At 47.4% G+C, this 20,934-nt stretch overlaps 1 protein-coding gene across 2 annotated transcripts; it reads right to left on the bottom strand.

The window, feature by feature from the left end:
- Positions 1–5,822: 5,822 nt before the first annotated feature.
- Positions 5,823–8,066, bottom strand: LOC136516895 (probable WRKY transcription factor 26). 2 transcript variants are annotated; one of them, XM_066510396.1, is made up of 3 exons: positions 7,433–8,066; positions 6,837–7,333; positions 5,823–6,711 (listed from the first exon to the last, which is right to left on the bottom strand). In XM_066510396.1, exons 1-3 carry the CDS (start codon positions 7,940–7,942, stop codon positions 6,213–6,215), a joined length of 1,506 nt encoding a protein of 501 aa, XP_066366493.1. In that variant the 5' UTR covers positions 7,943–8,066; the 3' UTR covers positions 5,823–6,212. The 2 variants fall into 2 exon arrangements, with proteins under 2 accessions (XP_066366493.1, XP_066366494.1); XM_066510397.1 differs by having other exon boundaries at positions 6,837–7,330.
- Between the last annotated feature and the right edge of the window lie 12,868 nt (positions 8,067–20,934).

The following is a 20,934-nucleotide window of genomic DNA, read 5'->3' as shown; positions in this document are numbered from 1 at the left end:
AGCACTTTCGTTTGTATTTGGCAAAAATTATTCAATTATGGACTATTTAGGCTTAAAAGATTCGTCTCACGATTTCTCGGCTAACTGTGTAATTAGTTTTTTTTTCGTCTACATTTAGTACTCCATGCATGTGCCGTAAGATTTGATGTGACGAGGAATCTTGAAAATTTTTTATTTTTGGCTTGCATCTGGCCTAACTAGTGGGTCGGTCAGTCCAGTGCTCTCACCCTGACATCACAAGCCAGCCCTGCTTGATTGATGACTCATTATCAGATCTGATTTTTTATATATATAACAGAGAGTATGGTAGCAGATCTGAGCTAAGTGGTGATGATGGCGACATGGATCGCAAAAAAAATGGAAATGGTGGGTTTTTTTTTTTTTTTTGCTTCACCGAGTAAATATTAGTATTAGTGTTGCAGGGTTAGTCTTCTACTAGTAGTTCTGTTGCTGCCCCGTTTGTTTCGCTGAAATTTAGCTTATGTTGATGTTTATACTGATTTATTGTGAGAGGAAAATGCCGTTCATCTGCTGAAAAGTACCGTTTAAGTAGTTCGAACCTATCGTGTCATCCATTGGCACAAGTCGCACATGAAAGCCACAGCCAGAGATGCAAAAAAAAAAGAGCATGACCATATAAAAATAAATTAAAAATATATTGAATATATTAGTTAGAAAATGAAATGACCAATTGTAGTCATCCGTTGTGAATTGCATGAGCCACCCTGTTGTTCTGTGATTCTGGTCAACGTGGGTAGCAAATAACACGAGGCTTCGGTGACCGATGGCCCGGCCCGTCAGGGATTGTCTCAATGGCTCATAACAACAGTCCCTGAGAGAGGAAGTCATTAGTGGTTCACTCTCTTAATAAACCACTATCTCCGTTTCAAATTATAAGATATTTATTAGCTTTTCTAAATACATTGTTTCTATTATGTATCTAGATATGGTGAAATTTTAAGTTAAAAATTATGTTTGATCAAATTTATAAAAATAAAAAATATTTATCAAAACCAAATACGTTTATTATGAAAATATATTTTAGATATAGCCAATTATACTAATGCGGTGTTATAAATCTTTGCTTTCTTTTTATACATTTAATCAAATTAAGAAAAAATAACTTAAGATTAGTCTATGAATTGATCTATTTGAGGACGGAGTGAGTAGACATTTTAGACGTTGTGATTCCTGAGTGTTTGTTCAAGGGCACTGAATTAGTTTAGAGAAACTACAACAGCTGCACGAATTACATGAAGCTTCCAGTCCAATTTATGGATGTGCGTGAAAGCGATGCTCATAGCAGTGCTAATCTAGCTTTGCCCTTGCGTTAATCACCTTGCATTGAAATCCGAAAAGTACAATAAGAAACTTGCACGTACAGCACCTATGTGACACCTTTTGCATACGCGGAGAAGAGATAATAAAAATGGAGCGATGCGCACTTATACAAGATCATGGCTTTATACTAGTACTATAGTGGAGAGAGAGTAAACGAGAGATGATAAAAAGAGAAAAAAGAGAGATGGTATATAGGGGGTGTTTGGGACCGCTCTGTTTTCGTTTTTACAGCTTCGCTCCACCAACTCCACCATGGAGCGGTTTCACTGTAGAGTTTGTAAAGCAAGTAGTATTGTTTGACACATAATCTAGCTCCAGCTTTAGGAATGTTTCCCTGCAAATAGTCTATTATGCTCCTGATTTACGTTTGTTTACTCAAGTAGTACTTAGCACATGCGTTAGTGCTTACTACTGTTCATTTAAGAGCTTTTTTCCTTTTATTTTCTTGTTAGAAATAAAGAAATGAATTGAATAATTAAAAAATATAAGGATGTTGACGGTACTCCACTCAAGGCCCAAAGCCGAGCAGCCCAGCCGGCCAATTTCCCTTTACTGGAGCACGCACGGGAGACGGCGGAGCCGCGAGCATGCACGACGGAAGAGAGTCCGAGTGAACAGGTAATTAACGAGTGGCAAGCTGAAGCTGAGTAATTACTCGTCAACTCTACGTGAGAGTACAAAACTTAAAAAACTGAAGTACTTCTTAATGTGCTCCAAAAAAAACGTAGAATTGACCTTTAGCTACACCTTTTTTCTTGGAGCAGGGTTCGTGGAGCTGAAGGTGTTTGGTAACATAGAGTTAGAGTAGAGCTGCAAAAAGAGGAACGAAGCAGTCCCAAACAACCCCATAAACATAACTGCACACCTTTAAGGCTTATATATTCGGTTAACCTTCATTCCTAGATTCCCCCTCAATCCCATTCAATTTCGTTGGATTGGAGTCTACCTGAATATTCCCTTATTATAAAGTAGAGGGATTAATAAATATTTGAAATAGTCAGTTTTCTCGAGTCTCGAACAGGCTGCATTTGAGATCAGTGGCGGTCTGGCGGAGCTCGGGTGAAAATCAAGGAGGGGGCAGATTGGGCAGTGAAACACATGTCTTGTATGTCTTATGATAATTTTCAAGCTTATGAAAAATAACATATGGAGTAATCACACCCCAAATCCAATCACATGTAAGAAACGAAATGGTCTCACAGAAAAGGAAGGAAGAGCTTGCTCTGGTGCTATAGTATAAGACCGAGTTTCGACTCAAATTATGATGGTATTCCTCGTAGAAGGCGCCAGTCGCCCCCTGACAAAATGGGTACCACTCGGAAATCAAGTTGAGCCTTGTTTAGATGCCATCCAAATTCTAAGTTTTTTTACTCTCTCTTCATCACATCAATTTTTAGCCGCTTGCATGGAGTATTAAATGTAGGTAAAAAAAATAACTAATTACACAGTTTAGTTGGAAATCACGAGATGAATCTTTTGAGCCTAGCTGGTCCACGATTGGACAATATTTACCAAATAAAACGAAAATGGTACTATTCATCGGGTTCAAAAAATTTGCAAAGTGAACAAGGCCTTGGGATATAAGGTATGCCTACTAGCTGGGCCATCAGTTAGGTCTCTGCCTATGGAATGTCTTTATCCCACTCGGACTAACATGCTATTAGCTCACCAAGCCATGGCATTTCGCCCCCTCCACTCCTCGTGTGTCCATTTCATTTGGCTCACCTTTTATTTTAGGTACTTCTTAAGTCCTACATGATCTCCCTTACAAACAAGAAGGAATCACGCCCCTTGGAAGGCTTAATCAAGGGAGGAGGCTGAAGCACTCGGCTTAGATTGGGACATCATCACAATCGTTGCAATCTCGTTCACGAAGGACTCGGGGCTATTGACGAGTACATCGGCCCCGTTCGCTTCGCTGAAAAAATAAGACGAAACACTATTCCGACTGATTTATTGTGAGAGAAAAACACTGTTCCGGCTGAAAAAATAAGCTGAAAAAGACGGATTATAAAAGAAGCGAACAGGACTATCGTCCACAAGTATCTTCATGGAATTCAATACATCCCCTAGGTTGGGGTGGGATAGGGCGATTGCATGGAGTGGCTTTCTACCTAGGGGTGTCTTATCGATTTGGTGTACAAGGCATAGATTGATATGCATGCAAACCGACTTAATCAAGATTCTGTAACCAAATGGGAAACAAATATGTAAGCCAATGAAGATAGACTCTCTATAACCCAACTCTTCGGACTATATAAGACATGGTAGGTAGCCCCTGGCCAGCATAGCAATAGCTAGATACAACCTATCTCTTGGGGCAAAGGGAGGGGCGAGGAGGGCCCAAAATCCAGCTAAGTTTGTATAGTTTATATTGAAAGTTTTCTAATGTGCCAAAAAAATGAGAAGATTTGTACCACTAGCCTCCCAAACAAAGGGGGGGGGGGGGATCACATTTTTGGCTTTGTCTCTCCTAAAGCATACCATCATATATGACACACAAACAATATAAATACTATAGTACAGTAGCCTTAGGACATCCCTACCTAACCAGTTTAATGTATGTGTCTTATATGGAGTACCTTCTAGATATGTTACATGTAACGTACTCCCTTCATCCCAACATAAGTGACGTTTTTGTTTTTATGCCGGTGAAACATTCTTAAGTTTGACTAGATTTATAAAAAATATTATAAACATTTATATCTCTAAATAAGTTTATTATAAAAATAGATTCAATGATCTATCTAATGGTACTAATAATGTACTATAAATTTTAATAATTTCTTATATATATTTGGTTAAAGTTTAAAAAAAGTTGACTCCTAAGGAAGCGAGAATGACACTTACTTCGAGACGGAGAGAGTACCCTATAATTATAGTCAGTGAAAAAAAACACTAACAATTGGTACCTTTATCTAACATATTTATGAAGCACACAAAATTTACAATCAGGATAACTAGGTAAGCATACAAAAATCACGGTGTGAGAAATGAAGTTATTTTACCAAAATAATTGAGGAATTGGCTCATGAATCATAATACACCATCTCTTCTAGAATGGTTTATTCCTCATCCCCTCTCGATAGGTATCTCTTGTGCATGTCTCGCCTTGTCGTCCATTAAATTTTGCGTCCGGCGCCCCATGATTGGCGACGAACCCTAGCCGCCGCTGATGAGCGTTGAGCCCACGCGCCCCTAGCCGTCGCTGGAACAGAGTAATTTTTGCCCCAGCCAAAACTTTGTGCGCGCTCTGCGGCTGCCGTACTTGTTGGCCATAAAAAAAAACCTAACCGATGCTCTTTTGAGCAAAAATCTAGTGTCAGAACGCGATGATTTGTCGGTTGTGCATCGTCCAGGTAAGAAGATGCTACAGATGGAGCTGGGAGGTCGGCAAATCCAGTTATAGGCCGGCCCAATCATGGTACGCAGGGCATGAGATCGTGTCTCCACTTAAGGCTAGCATACCCCACATACTGTACAAATAAGTAAGTTTATTATAAAAAGAGTTCAGTTAGGCGGCAACGCAATCAATCAATCAATCAATCAGCCCGCAAACTGTGTTCATTTTGTAGGAGCACGACCGTCCGTATTGATTAGCGTGATGGATTCATCAGCAAGCCTCCGAAAAGGTGAGAGGAGACGCGATGATGCGCACGTCGCCTTCTTGATACACAAGTTGAGGCAAACGTGCCAGCTCCACCTGGTTCAGCGAATGTGCCCGATGCGATGCAACTACTGCTCTAGTACTCCTACTAGATTAGATAGATTATTGCAAAATTGCTCAAAAAGATAGATTATTGCACTGCTCATTGCGATAAGGATGAGCAGCTGAGCTAGCTTTCCCGGCCCAGCAAATAGCAGCATATGTCACCTCTCACGTCACATATATAAAGTCCCGTGAAATTGGGCCTTGTTTAGTTCCAGCTTAACTTCTAAAAAGTTGCTACAGTACCTGTCACATCGAATATTTGCGGTCCATGTATGGAGCATTAAATATAAACGAAAAGAAAAACTAATTACACAGTTTGGTGGGAAATTGCGAGACGAACGTTTTGAGCCTAATTAGTCATGTTTGAACACTATTTGCCAAATAAAAACGAACATGCTACAGTAGCCCTAAAATCTAAAGGCTTACGTTGATTTATTTGGAGAGAGAAACACTGTTTAGCCCTTGTTTAGTTTCACCCTAACTTTCAAAAAGTTACTATAGTACCTGTCACATCGAATATTTATGGCCTGTGCATGGAACATTAAATGTAGACGAAAAGAAAAACTAATTGCACAGTTTGGTGGGAAATTACGAGACGAACGTTTTGAGCCTAATTAGTCCATGTTTAAACACTATTTACCAAATAAAAATGAACGTGCTACATTAACCCAAAATCCAAATTTCTGAAACTAAATAAGGGCTTATTCTTATTCCGTTCCCTGAAAAGTAAGTATGGTTGAAGTAGTCAAAACGAACGGAGCCAAAATCAAACGAAATGCATGGTAGCCACATGTCATAAAAAAACACTATATATGATACGGAGTATATGGCTTTTCCACACCGGCGGCAGCGGCACCGTCGCTACGAAAGACAGAACCGTACGAGTATACGAGACGCATGGGCACCGTGGGCGCGTGGCAGAAAGGCCTCCAACGAATCAACAAATTTCCATTCCTAGTAGCTAAGCTAAAAACATTTACTAAGATCCAGTGTATACAGCGTGTTGTGTGTGTATTCTGTACGTATCTGAGTGCGAAGGCGAGCGTGTACGTCCACGGCCGTACACGTACACCCGCCGTACACGTACAGCAGGCTGGCTACAGACGCCGCCGCGCCGAGAGTGGTGGACCGCGACTCCGCATTCCCCACGCTAGCAGCACTAGCAGAGGAGCGAGTCGACGAACAGGTCGTCCCGCGGCTCGTCCTTGGCCGCGTAGCCGCCGCCGCCGTATGCTCCGCTGCTCAGCATCTCCAGGGTGTAGGACTGCTGCTGCTGCTGATGATGATGGCCCAGCTGGCCGGCGGCGGCCATCAAGGCTCCGGAGCCCGTCGGCGCCGCCGCCGCCGCCGCCCGGCTTGAGGCGCCGCGGCCCACGGGCACGTCGTGGTTGTGCTTGCCCTCGTACGTGGTGATCACGGCGCGGGTGTCGTGGGACGCGCGCTCCACGTGCTTCCGCACGGGGCACCCCACCGTGGTGCACTTGTAGTAGCTCCGCGGGTTCGGGTTCCCCTTCACCACCTTCTGCCCGTACTTGCGCCACCGGAACCCGTCGTCCAGGATGTCGATCTCGCTCAGCGTCTGCACCACCAGCCGGGGCTCGCGAACCGGCTTGCCGCCGGCGCCGCCAGAGCTGCCCTCGTTCTCACCATCCTCCTTCCTGATCAAGCAGATGTATACATGTATATGATGAGTTCCACGAACGAACACAAGAAAATTAATACGGCTCAACTTGTGAATGAATGATGAGTAACGAATGAATCTGGGGATTAGATTACTACGTACCAGCGCTTTGCGTCGGGCTGGTCGCCGTCGCTCCGCTGCGACGCGTTCTCCGCCTCGTCGTCGCCGAAGGTGACGGACGAGTTCTCAGCGGTGGCGCCTGAGTGCTCCGGCCCGCACCCCGCCGTCGCGGCGGAGAGGCTGTTGGCGGTGGCCTGCTGCTCCTCCGCCGCCACGGCGCCGCCGGAGGAGTTGCGGCGCGTGGACAGCGGCTTGGGGTGGTTGTGCGCGCCCTTGTACACGATCTGCGTGATGCGGCCGTCGGCCAGGGAGCGCTCCACCTTCTTCTTCATGGAGCAGCTGTGGTACGTGCACTTGTAGTAGCTGCGCGGGTTCTCGCTCCCCTTCACCTGCTTCTGCCCGTACTTGCGCCAGTTGTAACCGTCCTCCAGCTTGGTGTTGCTGTTCCCGCCACCGCTGCTCGCCGCCTTGTTGCTCGACGCGACGACGGCGCTCTTATTGGTCGCTGCGGCTTCGACTTGCTGCTGCTGCTGTTCCTGCTGCACGACCACACACAGATTGAGACTCTCAGCTACTGGCCTCGTGCTACATATTTGTAGCTTATTAGCTTGTGCTAGTAACAAGCATGCAATTCCTACCTTGAAGGAAGGGAAGGACGTCGTGTGCGCGGGCATGGCGTTGGAGGTGGCCGTGTGGAAGGAGAAGTCACTGAAGCCGCCGATGGCGGCAGCCCGGGTGTCGTCTTGCTGAGACTGAGACGCGATCAGATCGGCGGCCTGCTTCCAGTCGAACCTCTGCGCCGGGATGGCGCCGGTGGTGGGAGACGCCAAGATGTTAGCGGAAGAGTGGAGCAGGACGGGCGAGTCGAGCAGCTCGGCGGGGCTAAGCCCGGCCGGGATGGCGAAGTAGTAGGACGGCGACATCGGCGGCGGCGAGATGGGCAGGCTGGGCGGCTGCGCGGACTTGAACTTGGGCACGCCGCCCCTGGCACCGCGGTGGAACAGCCCCCTCGGCGACCGCTCCTGATCGGCGCCGCCGGCTCCTAGCATGTCCCCTGCCCCGGAGAGCAGCTCCGTGAACGAGGTGATGAAGGGCGGCGGCGTGAACGTGAACCCCCCGTGCTCCAAGCTCCCCGTCGAGGACGCCATGGCGAGCGACCACGCAGAGCAGAGCAGCCGAGCAGAAAGAGGAGGAGACGAGACGAGAGGGGGAGATCAGAGATGGGGTGTGTGAGGACGGGAGGCGGACGGGAGTGGTTGCTCGGTGGTTGGGCTGCCGTTTAAGTAGCGGTCGGTAGTGGCGCGGTAAAGCGCCGGCAGCGGCCCGCTGGGGGCGCTTCATTAAGCAATGGCGTCACTTACAGATGGGGACGGAAGCAGGCGGGACCGGAGTGTCAGTGAAGTTCAGAGGCTGAAGGCGAACGTGTTTGAAACGGGATGCTTCTTGGAAGGCAGGGGTTTGACGCAGAGGGTGTGTGTGCGTCAAAGCTCGTGCGGTTTGACCGGTCCGACGAGGCGGCGACGTGGGGGTTCCGGGAAGGAGAGGCCGTGTGGGGGCCCGTCCTCGGGGATGTGAGTCGCGTCCGTCTCCCCTCTCGCTCGTGGCGTGTCCCCACGGGTAAGCAAAGGGCTTGGTTTTAGCGGCAGGAATGGATGGATCGGAGTCGGACGAGTGGGACACTGGGACCCCAGTGGGCATGCTTTTTTTTTTTGAATTCAGTGGGCATGCTGGTGAAGTGGGACAAAAATGTGCTTTTCTTTTCTCTTATACTATGCTAGTACAATAGTGCACATTTAGCAGCTTCGAGTGGTTGATTCTAGCGTGAATCACTGCCAAACAGGTATAGGGAGAGAAACGTTTCACTAATGACGAATTCTTCGAATCGATTCTGTTTTTTTCCTGCATAGGAACTAGAAATGGCCGCTAGTAATTTTGTCTGATTTCGTTTTTAAGCTTTCCACTGTACGTACTAGCAATCATATTTTTATTTAATGTCACACAATTTAAAATATGTTATATTAAGTTATTGTTCCTAAAAAAATTGAAAATTTTAACTATATTTTCTTTTATATGTATCTTTAATTAAAAAAATATTTTAAATCATAACTTAACCTAACAACCAAACAATCTCATAGACTATTCTTCCAACAGAGAATCTAGATCTAAAATATTTTTTATGAGAATTTGTATCTCTACTAAAGACACAAAATCATGTTCCATTGGATTTGCAAATTGCTAATAAACCTTGTTTTGCTATAAACTGTTGCTGCATCAGCAGTATTTCAACCTCCAATCATGTATTTCCTAGGTGGATTTTTTAACTTCGTCAGTTGCAATATGAAGTGTCATATAATCGGTTAGCTGTTGAAACCTTTCCATCCACATTCGGGACTCTAATCAAGACAAGTGTTCTCATCTCTTAATTATTTTTTAGTGGAAGACAACGTGTGATGCGATAATGTGACGCTTGCGATGATTTTATCAGATAAATGTGTCACATGGCGTCTCGGACATGCTCTAAGGGTAGCTAGGGCATTTGTGAATATATTCATAAGGGTAAGTATGTGTGTGATACCAGAGTTTGTGTTTATGCTGCATTTTCCAAAAAGAAGCAAAGAACATTGTGGGCAGCAATGTCCTCCATTAACTTTGATACTACTCATAGGATAAAGGGCACTATGCCAATGATCCCTAATTATAGTCACGATATTCCGAATTATAAGTCATTTTGTATTTTATAAATACTTAGCTTTTGCTATGCATTTAAATACGTGTTATGTTTAGAACTATGTATCTACAAAAGCCAGATTGACTTCTAATTTAGAATGAGGGAGTACTTGTTAGTAAGCCTGGGCATTTTTAACCGAGAACCAAAAACCGAACCGAAATAATTGGAACCGAAAAAATCGGTTCCTTATTCGGTTCCAACTTGCGAGGAACCGAAAGAACCGAGCAAATTTCGGTTCCTACTCTCAGGTAACCGAATTAACCGAAAGAACTAAAATACATGAATTGTAATTCACTTACTTGTATTTTATAAGATTATGTTCAATTTATTTGTGACGTCTCGTATTGAATATATATGTATTTGTGTTATTATATTGCTATTGTTCTCTTATCAATTTTATTATCTAAAAGAGAGGTAGTGTTATGTAAATTTGCTTTAAAACCTATATTTTTTGGTTGTATTAACCTGTGCTAAAAAATTAGGTTAGTTCAGTTAGAACCGGAACCGAACCAAAATAACCAAGAACCAAAATGATCGGTTCCTAAAAGTTTTTGGAACCAATCGGTTCCCATTTTCTAGGAACCGAATTTCATCAGTAACCGGGGAACCGAACCGAGGAACCGAATGCCCACCCTTACTTGTTAGTTGTGCCAATCAAGCTTAAAATCTAACTAAGAAGCATGCTTTGACTCCAAGTGGCACCTGTTAACGTGTTTGGTGACCTAGTTTACAATCTAGGAGTTTAGAGATCTGGATAACACCATGAAACAATTTTAAAAACCTCATGAGATATGCATGTTCAAATCAAGTAAACTATTAGCAAATCAGGAATAATATTTGAACATTGTTTCCACATGAATATGTCACCTTTTGCCCTAGGCAATATATAGAATATGTCGGAGGAGGAGTCTCGTCGGAAGCGCGGTATAGACGTATACGTCCACAAGGTCTCTTGAGATCCGAAACCCCACATCTCCAGAAGGGACTTTGTCAAGACGTGCGGCAGTTATGGGCTACTCTAGCCATCTTGATTGCTCTAGGGTTTCGTCATTGTTGAAAAACAAAGGACAAAAAGCATAATAGGATTTGGTGATGAAAAAACATGCTAAAAGATAATAATAAATTCCATTGTATGCGCTCAATTGACCATCAGCTTTTATATTTACTAGGAAATGTGTTCGTATGTTGCAACGAAACCCACTTAGTATAGGAATCAAACTCTGTAACATTGATAGACGCGAGTTATTCTAACTCATATGAACGCATCAGGAGTCCGGGTCATATACAAGACGATACAGAGGACACAACTCAATACGTCTTCGAATCACTAGGTGTGAATTGTTCTAACTTGTATGATCACGGGTAATGAGTCCGGATTATACGAGACACAAAGAGCATGACTCAATATGTCTTCCAATCAGACTCCATATCGATCATCGTTAGGTGTATATTGTTCTAACTTGTATGATTGCGGATCATGAGCCGGATCACATATGAGATATGGAGGGTGAGTGCAGTTTGGTAAGTAAAGTAAAAATAGGACGAAAAAAAATCTACTGTTCGAATAGATAGGGGGAGCTGGATGAAACATTATATGATGAAATTTTAGCTTTTTAATATTAGATATAGATATAACCATAAGGAGACGTGGAGGATGCATCCTAAGCTGAGGTGCTAGGCTCTGCCTCTGCCCAACCGCCGGTGGCCACTCTGGCCCCGGCGTCCACCCACCGTCCGCAGCCGCCGGTGGCCACCCCGGCCCCGGCGTCCACCCACCCAACCGCCGGCGGCCACTCCGGCCCGACGTCCACCATACCATCTCGCCCTAGGCCTACTTCACACCCCTGATGGAGAACGGCTCTCCCTCACGTCATTCCTGGGTGGATGAAGCTGACAAAGAGCTCCCTCGCCGCGGTCCCTTGGAGCGGGGTCGCTGGGCCTCAACCCGGACATGGCCCCTTCTTTGGGAGCCCCTCTGCTTCCTTCCTCGGCTGCGACCGTGGGGAGAGGGTGTCCTTTAGCAACTCGGAGGACTACTCCAACTCTGAGCCCCCCTCGTCGCCGCCGCCAGGGAAGGGTAAGGCTGTCGCTGAGGCAGGTGGGCGCCACTGCCATACACGCCGCCATCATTGTCGTTGGCAGAGCTTCGAGGGTTTCATGGCAGCGGCTAGATGCTCCCATCCCTAGTTGGACCCTGCTCTAGGAGTCGCCTCTTCGCGTCGCCACGCCTTCTCTATGGCGTATCCTGCTCGTGCATTTGAGGAACCGGATGTTGACGGTTTCTACCAGGTACGTAGTCATCGTCATTAGCCCCATCGCTTGCTGCCCAAGCAGGCGCGGCCTGTTCCCCCAGTGCTTGTGGGTCTATGCTTCAACTGTTTGGCGAACAACCACGTCAAGGTGGACTGTATCTTCCCGGCGTGGTGCTTCAATTTTAGGTGCGAGGGTCACCGCGCCTTTGCCTGCTCGCTTCCTCCGAGGCCTACGGGGGGCAAGCGGGGGCTCTCGCCTTCAAGGTCGCTAGGGTCCGTTGGGAATGGCAGAAGGGGGCTGCTGACACGCTACCATGGACAAAGCTTCCTTCCAAGCTAGAGAAACTTGTAAGCGCCATGTTCAACTCGTCCGTCGTGATCGAACTGGGCGATAGAACCTCAGCCCGATTCTGGTCTAATTCCTAGCTGTTGGATGGGCCAATTGCATCCTTCATTGAAAGGTCCTAATGGCTAGAGGGGGGTGAATAGCCTATAAAAATTCTACAACAACACTAAGCAAAAGTGGTTAGACAATTAAGAGGCGAAGCGAATGTTGCGCTAGTCTACTAAAAATGCAAGCCACCTACCACAATTCTAATTGCTATAATCTCTAATTCACACACAAGAAGCTATGTCACTACCTCTAAATTAAAGAGCCTTACTAACCACTAGACAAAACACAAGCTAGCTCTCAAAACTAAATACACTAAAGAGCTTAGCTACGCTAAGAATGTAAGTACAAGAGTGAGGTAGTGTAGATATACCAATGTGGCAAGCGACAATCAATGAATCACAATGAATACCAATGAAATCCTTGGGACAATGATAACACATGATTTTTTACCGAGGTTCACTTGCTTGCTGGCAAGCTAGTCTTCGTTGTGGCGATTCACTCACTTGGAGGTTCACGCGCTAATAGGCATCACACGCCTAACCCACAATCGGGTGCCGCACAACCAACACAAGATGAGAATCACACAAGCCACGAGCAATCCACTAGAGTACCTTTTGGCTCTCCGCCGAGGAAAGGTGTAACACCCCTGGTGTTACGAGCTTGTTTAGCACTGAGATTTAGGTCCGAGAGGGATTAGCCTAACAAGTTTTCGGGTTTTAAAAATTTATACCGCACGTGAAATGATAAGTGAATCCTATGTGACTCACTTTTGTGGACTCAAATAAATATCCAAGCTAACTCACTTGGTGCATAAAAGTGCTAATGAAAATCCTAACGAGAAACATGGGATAAGTCGTTTTAATTGTTTGGCACGAAAAACAATTTCTATGAACAAAAATAAAACATAACTTGTATTTAGCACTTAAATAAAAATTGAAGTACAAGTTTAGTAGATGGAAATGCAACTTTAACTTTTGAAAAAAAATATTGTTAACTAGTGTTTTGGGAGCTAAAAAATCGAATCTAAAATTTAAATAGAACTTTTCGTTTAACCAGCAAGAAGTCAAAATTGTAGTTAAAGTGTCATTTTTGGCGAATTAGATTGAGCAAAATAATTAAAGAGTGCTTAAATAATTTGCTCCTATGAGTTAGTATAAGGTATGGACTATTGTGTGAAATACTTGTTGGTCACAGTTAATAAGGTATAGACCTCTTAAAAATTGTGGCAACAAGTGTTCATGGATGTTAAGTCCCATTTGAACCCTTGTCTTTTCTAAGTCGGAAAGAGTGTGGACAATGCTATTTGGCGTTTAAATTCTAACTAAAATGTTTAAACACTAGCTTTGTATCATTACATTGTTGGTTGCTTCTAAGTAAGCTCTTGGGCATGGGGTAGATCGTAGTTGCGTTGGGTGCCGTGTGGTTCCCTGAAAAAATCCCCAAACTTCGTTGGAACACGCTGTAACCACGTTGTTAGCGCTCTGTTCATGAACTGGCACTCCAGCGACGAGCCCATGTTGGCATCCTTTTATCTAGCTTTATGGTTGCTCTATGGTCGTGACGATTGCTTCGCTAGATGGTTGACAATGTTGGCTCTAGGTCAGCGAAATTGGTTGAGTTTCAATCGAGGTAACCAGCAGCCTTTGCTTCGCTTTAAAATTCGTGCACGACCTCACCTCGGGCAGGCCGGTTCGGTGTGCGTGGTCACCGTGCTCGGGAGTGCAGCGTCGCGCGGGGGGTGCATGCACTGTTGCACACGCGCACCGCGTGTGACATTGCTGGCGGCTGTCTCGTCGCCGCCCATGCTGTGCGTTAGGCCGAGCGGGTCGTGGCCACCTCGTGTCGGGCCGGCCAAGCTGTGCCTCGGTTCATGTGCTCACGAGCGCTGCGCCGCACCGCTGCACTGTGCCGATGTGCTGCCACTGCGCTACAAGTTATATGTCCTGTTGTAAATGGCAGATATGTTTAGCATGGGATGGTTCAGGTGACCGCGCAACAAGTTATATGTCCTGTTGTAAATGACATATATGTTTACTAATAAATATAATATAAAAGATAATAATATTGTACACATGACAGGAGTTCTAATCCCCATCACCAATTGTACGTCAGGTGAAAAAGGAGAACAATGCACCTGGAAGACTACTTAACGTTTGATCTGGAAAAGCTTAGGCTAACTCTCTATGATTACCTGGTTACCTGGTGTGGATCGAGTTATCTGCTGAAGCAGCCATTAGAGATTTTGTCTGGTTATATGTTGTCCCTTTCCAAATATTGCCGAGGAATGATTATTTCCCCTGTATATCAAGGCAAGGAGGCACACGCGGACCAAAGAATCTATTGATGCATTTCTCCTGCGCACAATGGAAATGCAGTGCGGCGCAGCCCATGTGCTTGTCGTCTTCGTCCGTCTAATACTCTTATCTTCTTTTTGCATGTGACATGTCACGCCATAAGTCCATAAAAAACTCTGGTTGTAGTTGCACAACTAACTTGATTTTAGTAACAACTATGCTAGCTAGCTTGGGCAACAACTTGCTAGTACGTGTGGTCGCGTGGTAGTTTAAAATTTTTAGCATCGTGCTGTCAACTCATGCCATGGATGCTCTGCAGCCATAATATAAGACAGATATATGGTGGGTACTTTAAGCCATAAGACAGATCTGGTGGGTACTCGAAACAACTGCTCTATGTGGTGAATGTAATTAAGCTAGGACGTTACAGGGCTTAACTTCATTGTGCGATAATAAAAATAGAAGAGGTTAAAAGTTAGTAAGGCCCGTTCGTCTTACCCAGAAACCAGCTTGTTCGTCTTCTTTTTTTAGTCGGAACAGTATTTTTCTCTCACAACAATTCAGGCAGAACATTATTTTTTTTCAGCCAGTTTCAACCAAAATTCAGCAAGCCGAACGGAGCATAAGAGGTTAAAAGATAGTAAGCATGACATGGCTATTAATGGGAAGACGATGTAGATAGTTAATGGAGATGATATTGATGACTTGCATGCTGAGATAAACTTAAAGTGAGAATTAACTTTATAAGAGATATAAATTCTTTAGTTCTAACAATACTTCCTCTATCCTAAAATACAAGAGATCAAGATTTGTCCTAAGTCAAACTATCTTAAATTTGATTAGAATATAAAAGAATTATTACTATGTACCACCTCATAGAGGTAAATAATGAAACTGTATCACATAATTCATCCAATGATGCTAATTTGGTATCATAAATGTTATTCTTTTTTCTATACACATAATCAAACTGACAATTGTTTAGTTTAGGACAAACTCTCATCGCTTATATTTCAGGATGGATATAATATTTCGTTAAAACGTTTATAAATGTTGTTGGGGGTCAAAGGACTACAATAAAGTGAGGTTAGATTCCCCCTACTACTAAGTTCCATATTGCACTGTCTAGAATCTTAATAAACATGAGTATTAGAAGTTTTGTGCAACACCTCATGTCGGGTTCATAAACCCAGGTCCCTCATGCGGCTTCCCAACAAAGGCTCGGCACAGCAGGCAACGTGGCAAACGAACACGCAACTCATGGGCTGGCCCAATTACATAAACAACAGGCCAGAAGGGCGATCCAATCACCGACCGGAAGGTCTGGCCGAGGAGGAACGACGCCCGTTTTCAACTTCGGACCACCTCTCCGACCGGAGCGCTCGCTTCGGTCTCCGGCCCAACTCCGGCCACCTCTCCGACCAGAGCGCTCGCTTCGGTCTCCAGCCCGCCTCTGGACGGCCTCTCCGACCAGAAGGCCTGGCCAAAACACTACTTTCGACTCCGACCCGTGTCTTCGACCGGGGATGCGCCAAATCCCTACTCACTGCACTTCTCCGATTGGCGCAATCAGAGCCGACTGAGACCAACCGACCGGGGATGCCCACTCGGTAAGGATCAGGAAACAGACGAAGAAAGTAAGGCAGGGCGCACAAGTCAAACCGACCCCTAACAAAGCCCAACGGGGCTCGGGGGCTCAAGACACCAAACGCCTGGGTCTGCGCCCCCGAACTCGCCCCATCCCTCGGCTACGCTTCGACTGCACACCAAACGCCTGGGTCTACGACCCCGAACTCGCCCCATCCCTCGGCTATGCTTCGACTGCACACCAAACGCCTAGGTCTACGACCCCGAACTCGCCCCATCCCTCGGCTACGCCTCAACTGCACACCAAAAACGCCTGGGTCTGTGACCCCAAACTCGTCCCATCAGGATCCGCGAGCTCCAGTTCGTCCGATCCCTAAACTAACTAACTAACTGCCTTGGCTGCACGGGCTGCACCAAGGCCAGGATCCATGACTTCGACTCGCCCGATCCCCCAACGAGCACCGACACCAGGACCCGTGATCTCCGTCTCGTCTGATTCCTAAACTAACTACCTCGCCTGATCCCACGGCACGCACCGACGCCAGGATCCGCGAGCTCCGTCTCGTTCGATCCCTAAACTAACTGCCTCACCCGATCCCACGGTGCGCACCGACACCAGGATCCGCGAGCTTCGTCTCACCCGATCCCTAAAAACTAACCGTCTCGGCTGCGCAACGACACCTTGGTTGATGACTCTGTCTCGCCTAAAAAACACGCACACAACCTGCTAAACAAACACCCCTAGACAAGTGCACAAGTCAAACCAAAATATCGAGGACCGTACTCTGTACACTTGCAGGAATAGTACTCTGCAACCTCCCTAGCACAACAGAGCCCAAGTAGTGTTGTAGGCGCCGATATTTTCCCCTACAGTATTATGGGCGCCATTAACTCCCATACGGTAAGGCCCCCCCACATGCCTCTGGGCATCAACAGTGTTGTTGGCGCCGATATTTACCGTACCAGGAGAACATGGTAAAACCCCTTGCAAACCTCTAGGTATCAACAGTGTGGCAGGCGCCGACGTCTACCATACCTGAAGAAGACAACATAACCTCCCACGTGCATCTGACATCCAACAGTGTTGTGGGCGCCTACCATTAGCTTGTACCCACCGGCGTGGGAAGCAAGACTTAGCAGCAAACATACTCCTTCCCTCTCGCTTGTAAGGCCATCCACTTCATCTATAAAAGGGGATGCGCTCTCTTCCAACATTCAGATTTATTTAGATCGATCAAGTTCACTAGTTCACAACCACAGAACCGCCAGGTTTGAACCACAAGCACACGCTTGAACACTTAGCTCATAGCGGGGCTCCCGTCACTCTCAGCCCTTCCGATCGGAGTCTGACCGGACCTCTTGTACCCCCCATCTTTCTCCTTCTCGTTTGTAACCCCACTGCAAACTTCGAGCACCTGGGCTCAGGAATAAAGTCACCGACCGACTCGAACTAGACGTAGGGCACGTTGCCTGAACTAGTATAAACCATGTGTCATTGAGTGCTAGGCCACCTCCGATCACAACGTACGACAAAACTATAAATATTTACTTGTTGGTCACAACCTGCACCGACAGTTGGTGCCGTCCGTGGGGAAGACGTTGTACGTTCAACACTTTTTGGTCATCGGATGGCCCACTTTTCCCCCACCTTCACCATGGTAGGCTCAAGCGATACTACTCGCTTTGACTCACTAGAGTTTTCTGCAATCTCACCTATTGGGATGTGGGTTCCACCTGTGTTTGAGCCATCCGAGGCCTTCCTTTTTGGAAGCCTAGACTTCGTCGCCGACCAGCTTGGCGTACTACACCTCCACGAGGAGGCTCTTGTTTCGGCGCCCATTGGAGGGGCGCCCTTCATCGACTCTGGGATGCATGACGACTTCAATGATGAGGTATCTACGCTTCATTCTGAGCAAACTCTCTGCTCAAACCCCGCTATGAGTAATGTGCATAATGTTATTTACTCTCTATTTACTATCTCCCACCGATTATCTAGAGGGACCGTATTAACTGCACCACGAACACCATATGATCGGTTTCCCTATGGCCTCACGTCCCCCATGGACGCGTGTGCTCGGGGGCTTCGAAGGACGCTGTCACCATCCCCTCTCACACCCAAATTCATGGGAATGGCGAGCTATGCTCCTAGCACTTTCCACGAACTCCCAGATGACGAGGACGAGAGCGACGGCTCTAGCATCGGTGACATGGCACCTCGCCACCATTCGTCCTAGGAGTGCGCTATGGTGGATGCTCTAGGACAGCCGCCGGTGGTTACGGAGTCTGTGCAGACTCACACCCCTCTGGACCCACGTGTGGGGGGCCTCATGTTTGTGCAAGTGCATGCTGAGGAACTACGACAACGGTAGTAGAACCAGCCGCCGCCTGCACCAGCACACTCGGTGCAGCACGTTGCGCCCCATGCGCATGACCTGATGGGCGGCGCCTGGCGTCATGCCCATCAGGTCCAACACGACATCATGAACGAGGGGAACGATCCCCCCATGGTTCGCTCGGGCTAGCCAGAACATCGCTGCTGCTGCAATGCTTGTGCATGGTGTTCCCGAGCTCGTCGACCCTCAGGAGCAGGTGGTCTACCGGAACCTCCATGTGCTGGTAGAAGCCACTGCCGTTCAACAGGCAGAAAGCTTCGCATTGTGACTCCGACACGTGCCCACTCTCCTCGCCGAGGGAGCAGGGACGCGCCAGACGGATCGCTCCATCCGCTCGCCGCTATAGCCGCCAATTGCGGCTTGGGACGCAGCGGTCGCGCCACGGTCTGACCTGGCGCCTGCTCTACACTGACCGCCGGTACGCGAATGGCCCGATCCACATCAAGACGCTCGAAGCATGATCAGCAATCGGCATCTAGGTAGGCATGATGATGACATCCACTGGGCAGCGATGAGGGCAAGCGACACGGCTCCCGACCAAACCATCGAGGGGAGCGGTGAAACGCGCCCCAGGCATGGTCGCCGGTCAGACGACCGGAGTCCCAGCCCTAAGGGCATGGGACCATGGGCCTTTGACCGGCGTATCCAGAGAGCACCATTCCCATAGTGCTTCCGACTGCCCACCAACATCACCAAGTACACCGGAGAGACAAACCCTGATATTTGGCTCGAAGATTTCCGGCTCACCTACCGAGCCGGAGGGGTGGATGATGACTATTTCATCATTCAGTATCTCCCCATCTACGTGGAGGAACACGTCCGGGCATGGCTTGAATTCCTCCCGCACGACAGCATCCGCGACTAGGCGGATCTTAAGAGGGTCTTCATCAGAAATTTTCAAGGAACATATGTCCACCCTAGAAACTTTTGGGACCTCAAGAGCTGCCAGCAAGAGCCTAGTGAGTCCCTACGGGATTACATCTACAAGTTCTCCCAACAATGCAACTCCCTCCCTGATGTCGTCGATGTGGATGTCATCAGCGCATTCCTCTCTAGGATGACCTGCGAGTCCCTGATCCACAAGCTTGGCTGTCTAAAGCCTCGTACCAACCGTGACCTGCTCGACATCGCCACTAACCACGCCTCTGATGAGGAGGCAGTCGGAGCGGTCATCAACAGAGGCCGAGACAAAGGCAAGGCCAAATGCATGGACCAAGACAAGGGCCTCTCTGCACAGAGGGGCAAGAAGAATAAAAAGGATCGACGCCAATCGAACAACACCGCGTTGGTCGCCGCAACTGATCGCACGGGCAAGCAGCCCCAATAGGGCCTACCTAACCACTTCAACAAACTCATGGATAGCCCATGCACCAACCACGCCTACCCCATCAAACATCTTTATAAAGACTACAAGCTCCTCAAACATTTTCTCTGATAGGTCGGCACGCCAAAAGAAAGAGATGGCAAAGAAGCAGTAGCTAAGAAAGGTGGCGTGACGAGTAAGGATGGAGATGACTTCCCTAACCCTGAGGAATGCGTCATGATCTTTGTGGATCTGACGCCATCTGCACCAAACGCCAGCACAAGGTGTGCTATAGGGAGGCATGCGCCGCTGAGATGGCCATCCCCTCCTTCCTCAGCTGGTTAGAATCTTCGATCACCTTCGATCAGAGGGACCATCCCTCCCATGTCGCGAGACCAGGACGCTACCCGCTCATCGTCGATCCCTTCATCCACAAGAAGTGCCTCACCAAGGTGCTGATGGACGGAGGCAGCGGCCTCAACACCCTCTACGTTGACACCCTCGACGCCATGCGCATCCCCTGGTCGGAACTCTACCTTGCGGGTTCTCCCTTCCATGGGGTGATCCCAGGAGCGTAGGCATACCCACTTGGGCACATCGATTTGCCCATCACGTTTGGCAACCGAGCCAACTTCCGCTCTGAGGTCCTCACCTTTGAAGTGGTGGACTTCTTAGGGTTCTACCATGCCATCTTGGGGCAGCCATGCTACGCCAAATTCATGGCGATCCCCAACTACACCTACCTCAAACTAAAGATGCCAGGACCGAATGGCGTCATCACCATGAGTAGTGCCTTCTCGCACGCCTTCACGTGCGACCACGAGCATTTTGAGCTCGCCACCGCAGTCATCAACTCGTCTGAGCTCTCGTAGCTCGAGGAGTCATCGACCTTGGTAGTCCCAGATTGCAACAAACTGACCTCCTTGACAGCCTTCCGCTCGCTTGAGGAAACCAAGGCGGTGGGAATCGACCCCACCGACCTAACCAAGACGGTGCGGATCGGGACCCAGCTTCCGGCCAAATAGGAATACGAGCTCATCGAGTTCCTACGCGCCAATCGTGATGTCTTCGCATGGCAACCTTCTAACATGCCAGACATACCATGGGAGGTCGCCGAGCACGCACTGTGCCTCATCCTAGGCTCGAAGGCCGCCAAGCAACACCTGTGTTGTTTCGACGATGAAAGGCA

Source organism: Miscanthus floridulus, chromosome 17, assembly GCF_019320115.1.
Source record: "Miscanthus floridulus cultivar M001 chromosome 17, ASM1932011v1, whole genome shotgun sequence".
NCBI lineage: Eukaryota > Viridiplantae > Streptophyta > Magnoliopsida > Poales > Poaceae > Miscanthus > Miscanthus floridulus.
The sequence above is the reverse complement of the archived record's forward strand: the minus strand, read 5'-3'. Positions and strand labels throughout refer to the sequence as shown.

Excerpts from the sequence above, each read along its gene's own strand:
- LOC136516895 (XM_066510396.1), bottom strand. The coding sequence starts at position 7,942 with ATGGCGTCCTCGACGGGGAGCTTGGAGCACGGGGGGTTCACGTTCACG. Across the intron at positions 7,334-7,432 it reads CGTCCTTCCCTTCCTTCAAG|CAGGAACAGCAGCAGCAGCA; the intron begins GTAGGAATTGCA and ends GTGGTCGTGCAG. Across the intron at positions 6,712-6,836 it reads CAGCCCGACGCAAAGCGCTG|GAAGGAGGATGGTGAGAACG; the intron begins GTACGTAGTAAT and ends CTGCTTGATCAG.